The 17,293-nt window shown below is 40.2% G+C and overlaps 1 protein-coding gene across 4 annotated transcripts in view; it reads right to left on the reverse strand.

The window, feature by feature from the left end:
- The window catches only part of DIDO1 (death inducer-obliterator 1), a 75,300-nt gene that overhangs the window by 8,543 nt on the left and 49,464 nt on the right, over positions 1–17,293 (reverse strand). For all 4 annotated transcript variants that reach the window (XM_054979362.1, XM_054979360.1, XM_054979359.1 and 1 more), the window contains 8 exons: positions 15,576–15,735; positions 14,966–15,082; positions 14,525–14,632; positions 13,113–13,248; positions 11,563–12,112; positions 10,991–11,144; positions 7,514–7,603; positions 6,025–6,220 (listed from right to left, as the gene is read on the reverse strand). In XM_054979362.1, coding sequence (XP_054835337.1) covers positions 6,025–6,220; positions 7,514–7,603; positions 10,991–11,144; positions 11,563–12,112; positions 13,113–13,248; positions 14,525–14,632; positions 14,966–15,082; positions 15,576–15,735 — 1,511 coding nt within the window. The remainder of the gene's footprint in view (positions 1–6,024; positions 6,221–7,513; positions 7,604–10,990; positions 11,145–11,562; positions 12,113–13,112; positions 13,249–14,524; positions 14,633–14,965; positions 15,083–15,575; positions 15,736–17,293) is intronic.

The following is a 17,293-nucleotide window of genomic DNA, read 5'->3' on the forward strand; positions in this document are numbered from 1 at the left end:
TATTTCACTTTGAAGGCCCATAGATTTATATAAATTGCCGCTCTCAAAATCAAAATGTGGGATATGGCGTTCTGTGTATCCAAATGGTGTAGACTTCCAAGCAGGACCCATGATGATACTTTCAAGTTGTCTCTTCTATAAACTTTTGAAAGGTTGTAGCTATTCAAAGATTTTAGTGTTAGATCTAGATATAGATTTCATAGGGGGGGGGAATAAAACAGTGATATTCGTTACATAGAAATACTGTTTGGGTGGTTTTCCTTACAACTTTCTAACTCCTTAAACCACTTCCGTTGATTTATTTTTGGTAAGATGTTGGCAGCAGCGTAGGGGAATGGTTCTCCTCAGCCTTGAAAGTCAAGCTGCTCATAGCCAGGCCACTGACTGCTGGCTATTTAGTTGACAATATTAGCATGCTTGTTTTTGAGAAAAGGGAAGAAGCAGTTTGGGTGAGGGTCTATGCCGTTGGGAAAGGGTATGCCACGATGCATATAAATGCACTGAAATGTGTGATTTCCAGAGTGGCAGGTGATGCTTTTTTGAGAAAAAACCCTTTCCCTGTTATAAACAGATGGGGGAAAATGTTTTTATCATTGTTTTTAAAACAGGTGATGCGTGTTATCTAAAAATACTGAGTCTGTGCTGCCAAACATTGTCTAACTTGATATATGTATGGAGAGTTCTGGAGAGCCAGTAAGGTATAGTGACTAGAGTGTCTAAGATCTAGGAGACTTGGGTTCAAATTGCTACTCAGCCACAGGTTACTGAATGACCATAGGCCAGTCACTCATTCTCAGCCTAGCCTGTTACAGGGTTGTTGTGAAGATGAAATGGAGAACAATGTAGGCTGCATCCGATCTCCATTGGGGAGAAAGGCAGGGTATAAATGAAGTATATAAACTTTGAAGATATCCACTCTGATAACATCACCTGTGATTTCATTATCACTGAATTTGAAAACACACTAAAATCCTGAAAAAGAAAACCAGCCAAGATCTGTGGATGAAGATGGACAATAGGAAAAACACTCGTCATCATATCTCGGGTAAATGGAAGTTATGAAAGTGAATAAATATTAAGCTTTTTATTAAAGTGGTGGTTAGTGGAAGATTCCAAGTTATCTTCTCCCAGCACTCCTCCACATTGGAGAAAAAAGGAGGGGAGAGATGAATTGAGTAGAAACAGCCAGAAGATATATACAAGGCCAAATGTTGCTGTGGGGAGTGGTCAGTTATGTAAATATACACATGTGAATGAAGGAACTGTGATTTTTCATTTATGTAGGTATGGAGAATCTGCCCGAAGGAGCTGTAAACAGTAATTTTGGTCCATTTTCCTAATTTCCATTTCTGACTGCTATGTAACTGACCCTAACAAAGACTGCTTTCATCAGAAGTCGAATAATTAATTCACAACTTTAGCTTCCAAGTAGGGCAGTGCTATTCGGGTTTCACTTCGGGCAAAGATACCTGAAGCGGACCCGATTTGGCAAGCTTCAGTATTCCCGAAGCATACCGAAGCAAAGCTTTCCAAAGCATTCGGAAATGCCTTGCAAAGCTTCGGGACTTGTTTAAAGGTCCCAGCGGCGGGGACCTTTAAATATCAATACCCCCACCTACTTTGTGGTGGCTCTGGGCTGGCTCCTCTGCCGCCGACGTGCCACCACCCAAGTCTGTGGGGTGGTGGGGAAGGCTGGAGCCGCCACCTCTGGCCCTTTCTGGCCCTCAAATGCCCGGCGTGCCACAGCCATTTGAGGGGCAGGATGGGCTGGAGGAGGAGGCTCCGGCCTTCCCCACCACCCTGCGGGCTTGGGCGGTGGCGTGGCAGCGGCAGAGGAGCCGGCTGGCTCCAGGCCGTGCTGCCGCTGCCACAGCAGCGGCGATGGCAGCCCGCCACCCAGCTGATACCCTCCCGCCGCCAGATAAGTGGGTGGGGGTTGGAGGGGTCTCTCCAGGGTTGGGTGGGGGTGGAGGGGTCTCCCCAGGATTGGGTAGGGGGTGGAGGGGTCTCCCCGGGGGTGGGGGGTAGAGGGGTTGCCCCAGGAAGGGTGGGTGATGGTGGTAGGGAGTCCCCCCCCTCGCTTCAGTATGCTCTGAATCTTCAGAGAGCATACTGAAGTGATTCCCAAACTCTGAATCCAAAGCGGCTTGCCGCTTCAGATTTGGGGGTATTCCAAATCATTTTCCCGCTTCGGGAATACTGAATCTCCCCACCCATGCACAGCCCTACTCCCAAGGTTTATTAAAATGTTTCAGTGATATTACAAATGATGTTTCCTTCTCTCTTTCTTGATTTTGACATGTTGAAGTAAACTCTTGCAAAAAGGACCTCAGCTATATGGCAGAATCACCCAGTGATCTAAGTATAGATGGAGGCTTCAGGAGATGTATTCCAGCTCAGATATCTATTGTCACCATGAGTTATGTCTCAGCCATTTAGCCCACAATCACGTCTCATAAACGGCAAATAATTTCCTTTCTTTTGCTTTCTAGAGTACTTCCTGGACCCAATTCTAAATGTATTGTGATAAACGCTACTTTTTACGTTTGATCTCTCCTAATATATAGGAACTGACTTTTAAAAAAAATACTTTCCCAGCTTTTAAGCTTACTAATAACTTGAAATCCAGAATGGACTCTGTGAAGTGGAGCAGTCTGTGAAATAATGTTTCTAGTAACTTATCAAGTCTTTTCTAAAAACCAGAAGTTTTATTTCACAAGACAAAAAACCAGAAGTTTATTTCACAGACTACTAGTAATCAAAGGTATAAACTCACAAAAACATTTAAATTGAAAGACACAATAACCACTTTGTATCAAATACTTTTATTGTCATTATGTTATAAAAACAGTGAATTCCATTTAGCACCACTTGAAAAATGTGAATTGTGTATTTTATGTCTTTTCTCACACACGTATACATACAGAAATAACTGAGACAGTTGTCTATCTAAAAGTTTCTATTCATTGTCTGTATAGTATACTAAAATAAGTGAGTAGTAAACATTGAGTTTACGATTAGAAATTTAGTATTTTTAAGGTCTATGCTGTAAATCCACATATTTTTCATAAAACTATGCTATCATTTCATCTTCTCTGGTAAGAACTAAATTTCAGAGTGGGAGAATCACTGGAACAACTTTTTATGAACCACAGAAGACCTGTTACTAAGGCATCGCCTCTCCTTTCATATAATGGAAAACAAATTCAAACATCCTGTGAGGTTTTTTACACAGTCCTCTTATGGGACTAACTTCAGAATGTACATCAGAAATCACCTGCTGCCTCTCCCAATTCAGAGCCATCTAAAAGAAGCCTGTTTTTTTTTTTTAGAAGGCTTGAGGTGATTAAACATTTGGAGTTGCTCGTTTATACTTTTCAAGATAAAGGACAGGAAAGCATATTAGCTAAGAAAGGGCAGCAGATCAGAAAAACATATATTAATAATATTTGATTTATATACTGCCCTTCAGGACAATAATAACCACGTGAGGTGGGTGAGGCTGAGAGAGCTCCTAGAAGCTGTGACTGACCCAAGGTCACCCAGCTGGCTTCAAGTGGAGGAGCAGGGAATCAAACCCGTTCTCCAGAATAGAGTCCCGCGCTCTTAATCACTACACCAAACTGGTGTACACCAAACAGCAATCAAATCTTTAGACCAGTATTTTGATGTCAGGCTCTTTTCATACTCTATAATAGGGACATTCATGCTGTTCAGAAGCTCTCACAAGACCAGTAATGGCAGAAAAATCTCCTTGAAAGATCATACTACTGATCTGGTACCACTGATACTAAGGCTGTCTCTTCCAAGAGGAAATATGTAGAGCAGAAATTCAAAAGTAGAATATAAAATTAACCTAAAGTTGGACCTTAAGAACCCATTTCTTCCTACTACCTGTAGTGTCTCCACCCGAATGTTAGGAGACCCCTGCAGGATGGGCAAGTAATATGACTTCAGCAAGGAATCTCAAAGTTGGAACTGCCCTAGCATGAACAGATGTGCCTTCTGTTTGCATAAGTAGCCATTCAGGTCCAACTCACAAACTACCAAAAAAAAATCACACAATTTAATAATACATAACTCATGTTTGATTACAAGATCCTCCGTATGAAATAAGGCAAAAGCTTTGTGTTCTCATGTTTTCTGGGACTGTACTCTCTTGAGACTGATTTTATTCTGGCTCTGGAATCCCATGTCTCCATAAGGCCTTTATCAATACAGGACATCACATAGTGGAACATCAAATGCATACACAGGGCACACATTTGTTTTATACCTTGCACAGGCTGACAGCTCAGATTCAGTTAGGCTGTCATATCTGTCAACAGCCATTTGCCTGATCAATTACTACTAGGCAAACAGGCTATAAAAACTTTCAGTCCCATGCACATTGTTATGCTCTTTTGCATTTACACTAGGGTTTACTAGATGAAGTAAGGGCTGCCTCTTCTCTCATCCAGTTTAGGCTGTAGTTTATGGCTGTATTGGCTAGACAGATTTCTCTCTGACTTGGTTTTAATGTGTTAGTTTTCTGACTGATTTTAATTTACTTTGTTTTACTATTAAGACATTTCCTACTTTTGGGGAATGAGGAAACAATATACTATATAAATATAGTAAATCTGCAACTCCTTGAAGTACCCTAGAGGCTGCCCAGAAGGGCCTCCCTACTTTGTGAAGTAGCTTTCTGCTGGAGACATGGGGACACAAGGCAAAGGGAGTGGGGCACCAGAAGACCTAACGGGGCTATGGAAACTCCTGGTTGCTTTGGATGCTGCCATAGAAATGTAGGCAGTCTTCATGTCCCAAACAATAGAGAACAATGATAAGGATGGTGTAACAAGCAGGCATTACTACTTTCAAATTGCTCTGAGAGAGATATGTGGGAACTGAAAAAGAAAAGTACCTCTGTAAGAATTCAACAGAACACAACACATCTATGGTATTAAATGAAGCCTTAGAATGTTTTATTGTGTTTTCCTTGCAACAATCATTTAGGGAAGATTATGTTTCAGCATTTAGAGAGTAATATTGACGTGTTGCTTGGCTCAGCTCCAGGAATCCTCAACCTATTCGCTGCTTAAAAGCTGTAATGGTATCACACTTACCTTCCCATGTTCCAGACAAAAGTATTTAAACTGAGGCTTTTGCTTATAACAGTCACTTATTATAAAGGGGAAAAGTAGTCATACAGATGTGCCTGGCATTAATATGGTACAGTGTGTTATATTTGGATAACAAAGGAATTGTGTGTTATTTGAGAGTTAGGCATTTCCATTTGTCATTCAGCACTTGAGCCATTAAGAAAAAATATGATTAAGGGGATGAATGCATTGGTTAATCCTCTTCTCTCTTCTCACACTCACACTCAACACAAATATGTATTTAAGCAGCAGTTTTATATGACAGCAACCATACAAAATGGCTGTGGTGTTCATAAACCTGCTGTATCTAGAGGTCTGCTTGGATATTATTTTCCTACCCGAATTCTTCCTGGGGAAAAACGGAAAGTAGACTTTGGACTTGGATACTTCCCCTTTCCTGGCTCCCATACCATGGTGAGATGAAAGCGACTAAAGCTGGAAATCTTGTCCATATTTGAATGAGATTAGGTATATGTGACAGTGTTTGGAAACCTACATCCAGACCGTTCCTTTCAGCCCAAGTGGTATTTTGTGGGTTGTCATACTGGCCAATCTTTGAGGATGATGCCCACCTTTGCTCCTCCAAAGCATGGTGTGTTGTGCTGCAAGATTTTAAGCCTCCCTATGATGTACTGAAAGCAAAAATGCCTTGCAATTCTATAGAAGAAAAGTGCTTCCCCATTCACATCCCCACCAGCTTTTGGAGAGACTTAAATTATTGCAGTTATGTTTCAAAAACTTGTTTATATGCAATATGTTTCCATGTGCAACTAAGGTATGTGTTATGTATGACTAAATGCCACTGGTGACTGGTATAACACTTGCAGTTGTAATGTAGCAGGTTGGATGTAGTCTGAGTTTCCTATAATTCATTGCTTACCTGGTCCCTCAAAGGGCAAAAGTTTGGGTGGAATTGGATCCTTAGCACTGAGAGGAATCAGATAGAGGTCCTTGACATGTCTGTTGTTATTAGCTACAACACCAAACCGACCACGACTGCTAAAATAGGAGTACAGAGAAATGTAGGCCACCTCTTCCTCTTCTGTTGCAGGATGGAAACGAATCAAACACAGTTCCTACAATATAAAAAGATAAAGGAAAAATGCTGACCAATTGCTAATAAAAGAATGGCAGGAAGAAATTTTGTTATAGTGGGTGGCATCTGCCCCCCTAGCTCATCTCAAAGAGCTTTCCCTGCTAATGCTCACAAAAAGCAACCAAGAACCACAAGTGCTACAACATGCAGTTGCCAAGGTACAAGGAGCCCCTGGAAAATACTGTTCTCCAGAGCTCTCATGTCCAACAGAGAATTAGGATCCCTACAGAACCGTGTTTCTCAGGCTGTCTGTGCCTGGGAGGATCCCACAGCAGTGTAGGCTATGAGGACTCTTTTGTTACCACTGCCACTTAAGAGAAAGGAAACAGGTGGTGAGGAGGCAAGGGAAGGAATGGCAAGAAGGGGTGGCTGCCCCAGCATGAAAGCTGCGCATGTTGCATTGCACAAGCAATTTCAAAACGGGGAGATTTGCATTTCAAGCTCCCCCAAGGTGTACTTTGTCAACATCGCTAGTTACAATGGTGCCAGTGCACTTCATATTTTAGGCAAGAACAATTCAAGCATTTTGATAGCAATTGCCTTACCAAAGCAGTCAAATTAATATGAAATGATATCATTAGCAAAATTTTATTACAGTCAAGTTGTTTTCAGATATATGCAATGCAATGTTTTAAGGCTCCTACCAACAGAAGCCCTATCATCAGTCAGGCTCAGACAGATTTCTTAGTGAGTTGTTCTATTTTCAACCAGGAATTATTTATTCTGTGTAAAGCCAGTAGAACAGGCCTGGAAGAGTATGGGAGTAAGTATAGAGAGGCAGCCATTTTGGTTCTGTCGCTTGCCTTGCTGGATTTACATTCAAATGATTAGGTGGGATCAAAGGAGCTCGGGGGAAGTGAGTAGCAAGGTAAACATTTTCATTTTATTAACAACAGACACTCCCCTCGTCTTGTTCTATTACATTTTAGCCTCAGCCCCCAACACACATAGCAGAGGCAGTTGTTTATTTATTCATTTATATCCTGCGTTTCTCCCCAATGGGAACACAAAGCAGCTTACATCATTCGCCTTGCCTCCATTCCATCCTCACAACAACCCTGTGAGGTAGCTTAGGCTAAGAGTACATAGCTGGCCCAGGGCACCCAACAAGTTTCTATGGCAAAGCAAGGATTTGAACCCAAATCTCCCAGATCCTAGTACAACATTCTAACTACTACACCACACTGGTTCTGTGGCTGTTTGGAGCCCATAATTGTTTCAAATAAAGCAGAAATTCATTCATAATTACCAGACATGAGTTTTAAATGAGTACCTTTGATACAGAGGATTTAAGTTTGCCAATGTAATCCCACACTGTTTTCGGTGAAATCCTCCCTCCAATGTGAATTGTATCTGGTAAATCCTAAGTGAGAAGCATTATATGGCAATGTGAGATAAAAAAAAAACATAATTTGAGGCAAATATACTATCCCTCCTCCCACTCCCAAGTAAATAGAATCAAGACTACCACAATGAAAGTACAAACTATAGAGTTATTTTATCACAGCCAGTGTTCATACTTCTTTCCATTTTCTCCCTTCAAATATTAGCATCAAGCAGAAAAATATCCCCTTCCCTGATCCTTCAACCCATGGATGCTCAGACTCTGGGTTTAGTAAAATATTAATTTCTGAAGCCATTATTAAAAGGAAGTAAGTCTCAATCTTGGAAACAGCTGTTCTCCCTTCTACTAATGTAGAAAGTAACATCTAACATAGAATCATTCTGAACCCACTTTTTGTTCCTCTTATGGAGAAGAGTTGGCAGAAGACCCTGGGTACAGATGAACACAATATTATATTGAGCACTTGAGGCTCCCTTCTTCTCATTCTAGACTCGAAAAGCAACATCTGACCAGAGAAACATGCACGTTTTATGTAAACAAATGTTTGTGAATTATAGTGTAAAAAATTATTCCTTAAATATGTAACCTTCTGAAACCATCATAAAGCATTCTACTTTTACATGGAAAAAAACCATTAAAACCTGTGGTTACATCTTGCTTAGATTCACAAAACAGAATATCTATTCTTGGATACAGAACAGATGATCAGAAAGGTAAATTGGCTGTTATAGCAGGAAAAATACATTTCATTAATCACAGCTCTCAGAATCCACTATATTGTAATAGCCACAGTGTCAAGCTCGTCTTCTATTGAGCAGATTATCAAAATGTTATGTATGCCCTCTGTAAGTTTTCCTCTAAAACACTTTTGCACAGATTCAGAGTCTCTCAATCCCTGGCTTGAAGTTACATTGAGCTGAAGGAAATGGCTTGATTGGGTTCAAGGAGTAATGAAGGAAAGAATACTCCCAACCAGCTTGCAGGAAGTAGTTGTGAAACCCTTCCTAAAGAAGTTGTCCTTGAAACTGATTATTAGCCTGTGGTAATTATCCTCTTCTTTGGCAATGTACGCAAGCCAGTGGAGGCTATGCAACCACACACTTTCTTGATGAAAGCTCTTTGATACATTTCAAACTAATTTCCTCCTCCTTTCAAGCTAAAATGGTTTTGGCCAACCTGACAATGTTTGCCAGGAGAGAGAAGGGGGAGTGCAATCCTGTTGATTCTCCAGGATCTCTCCATGCCTGTCATTCTCATCCTTCCAGACCAGCTGGCTTAAAATGGATATTGACTGTACTGTGTTCCTAATCTTATCTGGCTGACCAGGTACCAGAGGATGGTGTTGGAGGACAACTGGGGTTGCCTGGGGTTGCCAAGTCCCCCTTGACCCAAATCGGGGGGATGGGGGAGTTTTATAGGGCGTGTGCAGGAGGAACTTACCTCACACACATGTGCTGGAGGGCTTCCTTGAATGCTGGAAATGACATCATTCCCTGTGCAAGAAGGAAGCCCTCTGGGGCGTACAGGAACGTGCTCCGGAGCTCCTAGACCCGCCTCCCACACCTTTCCCTCCCTGCAGGCCAGGTAAGTGGTGGGGGGGGGTGGAGGCTGGGAGCAGGGGATCCCTCACCCCCAGAGGAGAATGGGATCCCTAGTTTAGCCCCTCTGATATTTGCAATACTGGGTCCTTCGGGAATCTATCTTGTACTCTATGCATTTCAGTATCTACAAGAAACTGCTCAGAAAGGTTGCCTGAAGATTAGGAATGAAGTGTCATCAGTATGTGAATGACACCATTTCAACTGAGTCAGGGGAGACTCTGAACAAGTATCTGAAGACAGCAGTGGTCTGAATTAGGCCCAATAAACTGGAGCTCAGCCCGATTAAACTGAGGCACTCCTGGTCAGGGATATGAGTAACCAAGGTGTCTACAGGAACAGGCTCAGGTCTTTATTGCAGCATGCCGCAACCTGAACCAACTCTGGTTGTTATGCTAGCTAAAACCTTTCCTTGTAAAATATTAACTGGCCAGAGTTATCCATACCAAGTTAGATTACTGAAGTGTGCTCTACTGCCTCTGAAGGCCATCTTGCAAGCTTCAACAGGTATAAAATGCATACTGTTAGCCAAGTATATAACTTGCCAGTTTTGAAAGTTTCATGGCTGCCAATTAATTTCCAGACACAATTCAAAATGCCAGTTCTAACTTAAAACTAAGCAATATGAATCTAGAATATTTAAAGTTCTGTGTACTCTATACAGATCCTGGCTGCCAACTGAAATTTTGTTGAATTGCCCTCCTCAACTAAGGCAAGAAAGAATTTAGCAGTACTTCTATCCCTCATTCCCTCTCACAAAGGGAACTTTTCCTTATCAATGCAATTTTAAAAAATAGTGATTAACTGTGAAAACAATTAGCAATACAGACAGTCCTCCCTAGTTTTAATCCAATACTACAAACCAAGAATGTGTTGGATATTACAGATGTACTATGGTAGTTGAAATGATCACAAGTAATAATTACATGAAGTGTGTTTCTACAGATCATTGCTTATGTCATGTCTATGGAAATACTTCACATTGAAACAAAAAGAGGAAAAGGTAACATTCCATAATGATTTAGCGTGTGGTAACTATGAAACCCTAAAAATGAAAAAATATTGCATGGGATTGTAATGTAAACTAGTATCATTGGGAGTATTAGCATTACCGTACTTATTGCCAATAATATTTAATTGGTTTCAGAATGTAAGAAATACTTTTTCTATAAAATAGTCAAGGTAACATACCCAATACTTTAACGTGTCATGTTTAATATATGCCTTGTTTCAGATTTCTGCAGTCCTAGTCCTATTACTTTATTAGATGCCTCTTCATCCTATCGATTGTGCTCATTTACATTATGTAATCCACTTTGAGTCTCAGAGAGAAAGGTGGACTATAAATAACATAAAGGAAAATATTCCACAAACTCTCATCTCATCTTCAGTGCTCCACTATGACACAATTAGCATAAATTCTCGTGAACAGCAAATTCTTGCCAACTTCTGCTACCAAATAACGGGAGATTCTCTCTCTCTTTTGAATGAATGGCTATGTTGCTTTAAGCAAGATAAGCTACGTTCAGTAGAAACTTTGAATTTCCCCTTTATTAATTTAGTTGCAGTTGCCTATACTACTTAATTATAATATACTTGTCAAGGACACTGGTTCATTATAATTCAAATGCCAGAATTAATTATGAATAGCTTATTTGATTGATTAGTTTAGCTCTCATGCTATCCAACTGAGCAAAGTGGACTTCTTTAAAAAGTATTTTTACACCATTCCTTAAAGTATATTTAATAAGAGTGATAACTTCAGATGTAGTTCACAAACAAACACATAAGCACATCAAAGTCTAACCTCACTGAGGTAGTCAAAGGACCCCGAAACAGGGTATGCTTTGGTGACAAACTTGGCCACACTCTGCATGTTGATAAAGCCTTTCCAAATGGTGCTGATACGCGAGAGAAACTGGGAAGTGTCTCCTTCCTGAGGGGACCGTGTCTCTGAAATACTGAAAAGCAGAAAATCAAGGGGAAAAAACTGGTCAGAAATTGTCCTACAGCTATCAGGAAGGTAGGTTTTAGTGAAAAAATTAATGTCTCAGAACTACAGTTTCATATGCATTTATGTATAGTCAACTTAGGTTTAGCAGTCACAACAATATAGAATTCATTGGCCCAGATATATACTTTCCATTACTATTAAGAATTCATTTACTAAGAGTTGTGGCTGCTTGTCTTGTTTAAGGAAGAAGGCTAAGCAGGATCCTGCTTTGGGTGCAAGCTGTGTCCGGGTGGTGCCTTCTTCACACTGGCTCCTGTGTGTGAATTGCCACTGAGGGTGGCAACTGCACCACAGAGAAATGTGCCACGACTACACAAGGGAAGTCAAGCTTTTAAATATGTTTTCTTACCATAACACATACATACCCAACATTTTGTGATGGTGAAACTGCTAAGTATCTTGGATCAGAGGAGGAGGATGGCTTTGTTAGTATTGATTTTGGAGGCGGCAAAACTGATCGTGAAATTTCTGCTTTACTTTCACCTAGAGAAACTTTCTCGGGGGCAGGGATGGGATGCAGTGCAGAAGTCCCAGCAGAAACAGAGGCTAATGAAGTGCTCATTGCTGTTCTGGGATCCTTGCCAGAGACGGTTACAGTAGTGATGACTCCACCAGCATAAGATGCAGGATAGAGAGAGCTCTCATTGGGCAGAGGAGATTCCAAACTATTTTGCCCTTGAGTTAATGGGACATAAGTTTTCTCTAAGCTTGGTTGAGGGATTGCTTCAGTAGCAGATCCAGTAAGGGGTTCTGGAGCATTGTCCGATTCTTCTTTTTCGATCTCCATATCCTCTGCTTGTGTTAAGCTTTCAGATTTTGTCTTTGATTCTGGCTTTGGTTCCACCTTCTTAGCCGATGAAGATGGAAATTTTGATTTCTTTGAAGCTGATTCTTCATCTGATGCTGAAACCTGACCTGTGTATTAGACAACACAATCGTACTATATAAAAGGCTAAGTGTATTCAAGACAACTTACTTCCTACCCTGGTGCGCCTCCATAGAGCGCTGCTGTGGAGGGAAGCCCAGATGAGGCAGCCAGACCTCCAGAGAGTGTGCCGCAGCAGGAAGCCCAGGCTGAAATCAGGCGTGGAGCAGGTGGCAATGCCCACCCCCCCCACACACACACCTTCATCCAGCCGGTATCAGGAGTGGAGCACGTGGCAATGCCCATCCCCTGCCTTCATCCAGCTGGGATCAGGAACAGAGTAGGCAGCAATGCCCTCCACTTCAACCAGCTGGAATCAGGTGCAGAGCAGGTGGCAGTGCCCGTCCCCTTTACTCGGCCGGGATCAGGCGCAGAGGAGATGGGCATCCCACCCCCCTCCCGGCCACCTTCATCCGGCTGGGATCAGTGACAGAGGAGGAGGGAATACCCGCCTGCCTGCCCACCTGTTTCTAGATCCGGTTGTATTTTTCCCCAGAATGGGCTTTGTTGCTACTTAAGTAATATTGGATGCACATCACTGTGAGCCAGTGGGGGCTGATGGACAGAGTGTTGTACTTGGCCCACTCTGTGTAAAATTAGAAGGACAGTGACATAGCTTATGGACTTGTTGTGAGAAAACCAAGCTAAACATCTTCAAAAATGTTCTCTGAATGATCATTAAAAAACCTTTATTTTGCTGCAAAGTGTTTCATTTTTACAAATGCATCCAAATAATGTCACCAAATTATTTACTGATCAGTGCACAGTTTGAATTGTGGAGATGCCACTACAAATGCAATAAGTTGTCTAAAGTTCTTTCCAGTGTCATTGAACTGACCCCTTATATTTCAAAACCCTGAACAGACTTGGGCTTGTACTCAGAGGAAAGCTGACTTATCTGCCAATTAACTACATTTTATTTAGGTTATATTTCTTCCCTCTTTCCTGCCATATGATTATTCAAGCAATGGTATTATTAAGTGCACATACCTGTACAAATTTTGCAGTTCAGATCAAAAAGATGGGCTCGATGTTGACTCGTTGTATCCTTTAACATACTGCTGAAAACATCCAGAAGAGGCACAGTGCTTTTCTCAGGGGCTGCTCTATCTGACTCTTGCTGCTCCTAAAAATGAATGCATAGACCCAGACAATGATATGATGTGGTTTTTTCAATTTGTTTAATGTATCCAGATTAACCAATTCCAACATCTATTTATTACACAGTTTACATCAATTTAAAATTAAATAACTAGAGAAAAATCCAAATATAATTTACACGACTGCAAAACAGATGCAGTCATCCATGAGCAAGTACAATCCTACAGTCACAGAACTTCCAGATTGCAAACATTCCCAACAGAACTGCAGATTGGAGAGGAAGGGCTGGAAGAGCACGTAATCCTGTTCTAGAGACATTGATTCTTGTGTATCATTAATGAGACACTGTTCCATAGCAACCACGTTCAAAGTGACATTCCAAGTAACAGCAAGTGTGATGCACCATATTCTAAAACTAGGCTGGACCTTGTGGGAATCTCACTGTGCACACGCAGTTGCTCACTGATAGATTCTGTCTTCTTTTTTCTTTTTTTAATAAATTTTAATAATTTTAATAATATTAACAGCTATCATCAAACTAAACAACAATATACTCAAATTAAAACCAAAGATGGATACAAGTTTGTCAGTATCAATACAAGAAACCATTAATACTTATTTTAAATATGTAACAAACAGAACAATGGTTGTTGGGGGTTTTCCGGGCTGTATTGCCGTGGTCTTGGCATTGTAGTTCCTGACGTTTCGCCAGCAGCTGTGGCTGGCATCTTCAGAGGTGTAGCACCAAAAGACAGAGATCTCTCAGTCTGACTGAGAGATCTCTGTCTTTTGGTGCTACACCTCTGAAGATGCCAGCCACAGCTGCTGGCGAAACGTCAGGAACTACAATGCCAAGACCACGGCAATACAGCCCGGAAAACCCCCAACAACCATCGTTCTCCGGCCGTGAAAGCCTTCGACTAAACAGAACAATCTTAACAGTAGAGATATTAATAGTAATATAACAATCTGCACAAAAGGTCACCACAAACCCCACATTTCCATATCAATGACTTCTTGGTAAGGTAGCTTTGTCAAAAGTAGATCATTTTTAGAAAGAAATTTGAGGAAAGGCTCCCACAACATAAAAATTCGAAGTACCAGTGGGGTTTTTCTGTAGGTATAGCTTTTCTGCTGTCTTCTTTTTTAACAGATTATTTTCCTCTTTAGATTTCAAGAAATGGAACTTAAAGCATGACCTTTAAGAGTATATAGTACTTTCCCCCATTACTAGCAAGTATCAAATTAATGTTTGGTGAATGACACAGATAACTAGTGTACAGATTGAGACCAGAACTTACATCAGAGTCAGACACTGGTGGGGAATCCTCCAGGTTAACATCTGGAATGGGTTCCTGTTTTACTGTTGATTTCTTATTTTCATTAGATTTACGTCTGGATGTCATTATCTATGAAAATCAGAAAATTATTCATACAGCAATAAATGTATCAGTTTTTACTCACTACTCTGTAGCCAATTATCAAAACAATTACCACTAAAATATTAGTCAAATCACAGAATAGCACTGTTGAAATATTTATTTTGATTTATTTTAAAGCTTTATTAGATTTAATTTTTTGTTACTGAAATGCTGAAAGCCATTTCAGACTTTTTAAGTTATATTGTATACATTGGCAAAAAAGATCTGTATACAGCACTACAAAAGATATTCCTAAAAATTGGTTAATTCGCAATCGCAATAATCCTTACTTGGCATGCCCCACAGAATTTTATTACTTACTGATCTGGCTGGTTTTTCTTTCCAAACAGACAGCTCTTTGGATGCAAGTTCTTCTGGCTTCATTCTTACTAGCTTTGACAAAGCAATTTCTTCACGAAGAACACGGTGGAAAAGGCCCTGGAGAGAGAGAGGGTGGACCTTCATCATCATCATCATCATCATCATATCATGGGCCAAACTAGTGGATGTCTTCTAATAGGTAAGTGAATGGTGACATTCCATTTATGAATTCCTTCTAAAGGATCTTGATCCCAACTCAGGTGAAAGATTAAAAGACACACACATTTTCTCTAAAATTGTCAGTTTAATATTTTATTAAGCTGACAATTTTAGAGAAAACGTGTGTTTTGATCTAAAATTGATCCATTTATGATACTGTATATCCATTTATACTTGATCCATTTATGATACTGTATGTATGATGAAGAGACGATGATGTTGAATAACACTAGCAACTCTAAATAAACAAGAACTCTGGTTAACATTTCTCTTCTACCAAAGATTTCAAAGCTACGTGCAGTCATATTAACAGTGCAGTCAAATCAGAGACTGCTTGAAATTTAAGAAAACTGGCAATAAATTTTTCCCACCAACATTCATGCATACAAACCTGATTTTTGGGATCTTTGAGGTTAAACATAATGCTACGATATTTGCTCTTGTATCGAGTGTCTGTAGCTTGGAACAAGTTAAACATTTCCTTTTCAATATTTAGTGCTATCTTTCCCACTTCACTCTCTGTCATGACCAGATCATCACTATCATTTACTCTGCCAAAAGGAGAAAAAAATATTAAAAAATGACAGCACTAGTAAATAATATAAATGCAAGAAGGGGACATGGAGACTTTTGTGAATGCTATCTCATAAACAATATACTGATTTCAAGGAAGAGTTTTCCTTAGAATTTCAATTCCCACTTCCCACAGCAGCCATATTCTCCATGATATTACAACTCATCAGTTCTGTCCATAAAATCATATTAAGTAGCAGCGCAGTTGAAGTTCTTTGAGGAGCTAGAACCGCCCCCCCCCCACCCGCAATAGGAAGAATATTCATGTTTCAACCACAGCTGACAAAGTTTGGGAAAGAATTTGTCTTGTGACACGTGGCTGTTGCCTTACTAAATCAGCAAGTTGCCAATCTGGATGTACCTTTAGCTTTGGCCACGTGTCTCATTTGTTTCTGGCACTTTAAAATCCTTCTGCAGGACTACCAAACTCCTAGAGTGGCAGTGTGGAAGATATAAGGAACAAATCAGAGAACATTAAGTCAGGGCTCAACAAATCTCAGGGGCTCTGAAATTTCTTTGCGGTGCTTCATATTTTGAGCAATGATTTCATTATAGCCTCTCAGCAGTCCTCAATGAGAGTGCCAATCTTATCGATCATTTCACATTAGAATGTTTTGTTGTATGACAAAATGCATGTGCATGAAGTTCTTATTGCATGTTTATATGTTAACTTTACAGCATTTTAATGGTAGTAGACCATGTGTCAACCTGTTATTTTCTATACTTGCGCCAATATTCATTTATACCAGCCTTCTGAAGCAACAATGAAATTCTGAGAAATTGGTGAGATTAGTGTTAGAGATTAGCTTTTTGTTGTGATGATAACAACCAGGGTTAACCCATATTTATTTATACACTACTGCAAGTTTATTATAGCTTACAAGAAAAAAATTCAAGAAACTGTAATGAGTTTAGGATTTGGTTTTGTGGTAGCAGTAATTAGAAAAGATGGTTATTAAAATACTAAATCCTGAAGGCTAAAAAAATCTGGATCCTAATGTTTTGGGCTGGCTTCTCAAGGCAAAGATAATTTGTCAAAGCACATATTTTAAATATGCTGAAGTCACACTGAAATATGGTAATTAAGTGCTTTCATTGATTTTAGTGAAACAAGTATACTCAGGATACAAAAGTCTCATGTCAGCACTGGCAACTCTCTTTCATGCCCGTCCAACTTCTCTAGGCGTCTACAAAAGTTAACTGGCAGAATCTATCTATCTGTCTGTCTATGTAAAAAGATGCAGAAATGAGTAGCACACTAACTACAATGAAATTACACTTGCTTGTATAGCAACCACTTTAGGATTTGTTTAAATTTCAATATGCAATAGCAGTAACTATCAGAGCTTCTATTAGAGACAAGCTCGTTAGCACAATCATTTGTTTAGGAAATCAGGGTACTAAATGAAACTTCCCATCCCTCCTGCTTGAACCGATTAGAGATGGCACAAACAGCAATACGAACAAAAAAAAGCCACGAACAACCCTATCTGCTGTTCACGAACAAGCTGTTTATGCGGCCCCGTTCTAAACAAT

This window comes from Eublepharis macularius, chromosome 5 (assembly GCF_028583425.1).
Source record: "Eublepharis macularius isolate TG4126 chromosome 5, MPM_Emac_v1.0, whole genome shotgun sequence".
Classification (NCBI taxonomy): Eukaryota; Metazoa; Chordata; class Lepidosauria; order Squamata; family Eublepharidae; genus Eublepharis; species Eublepharis macularius.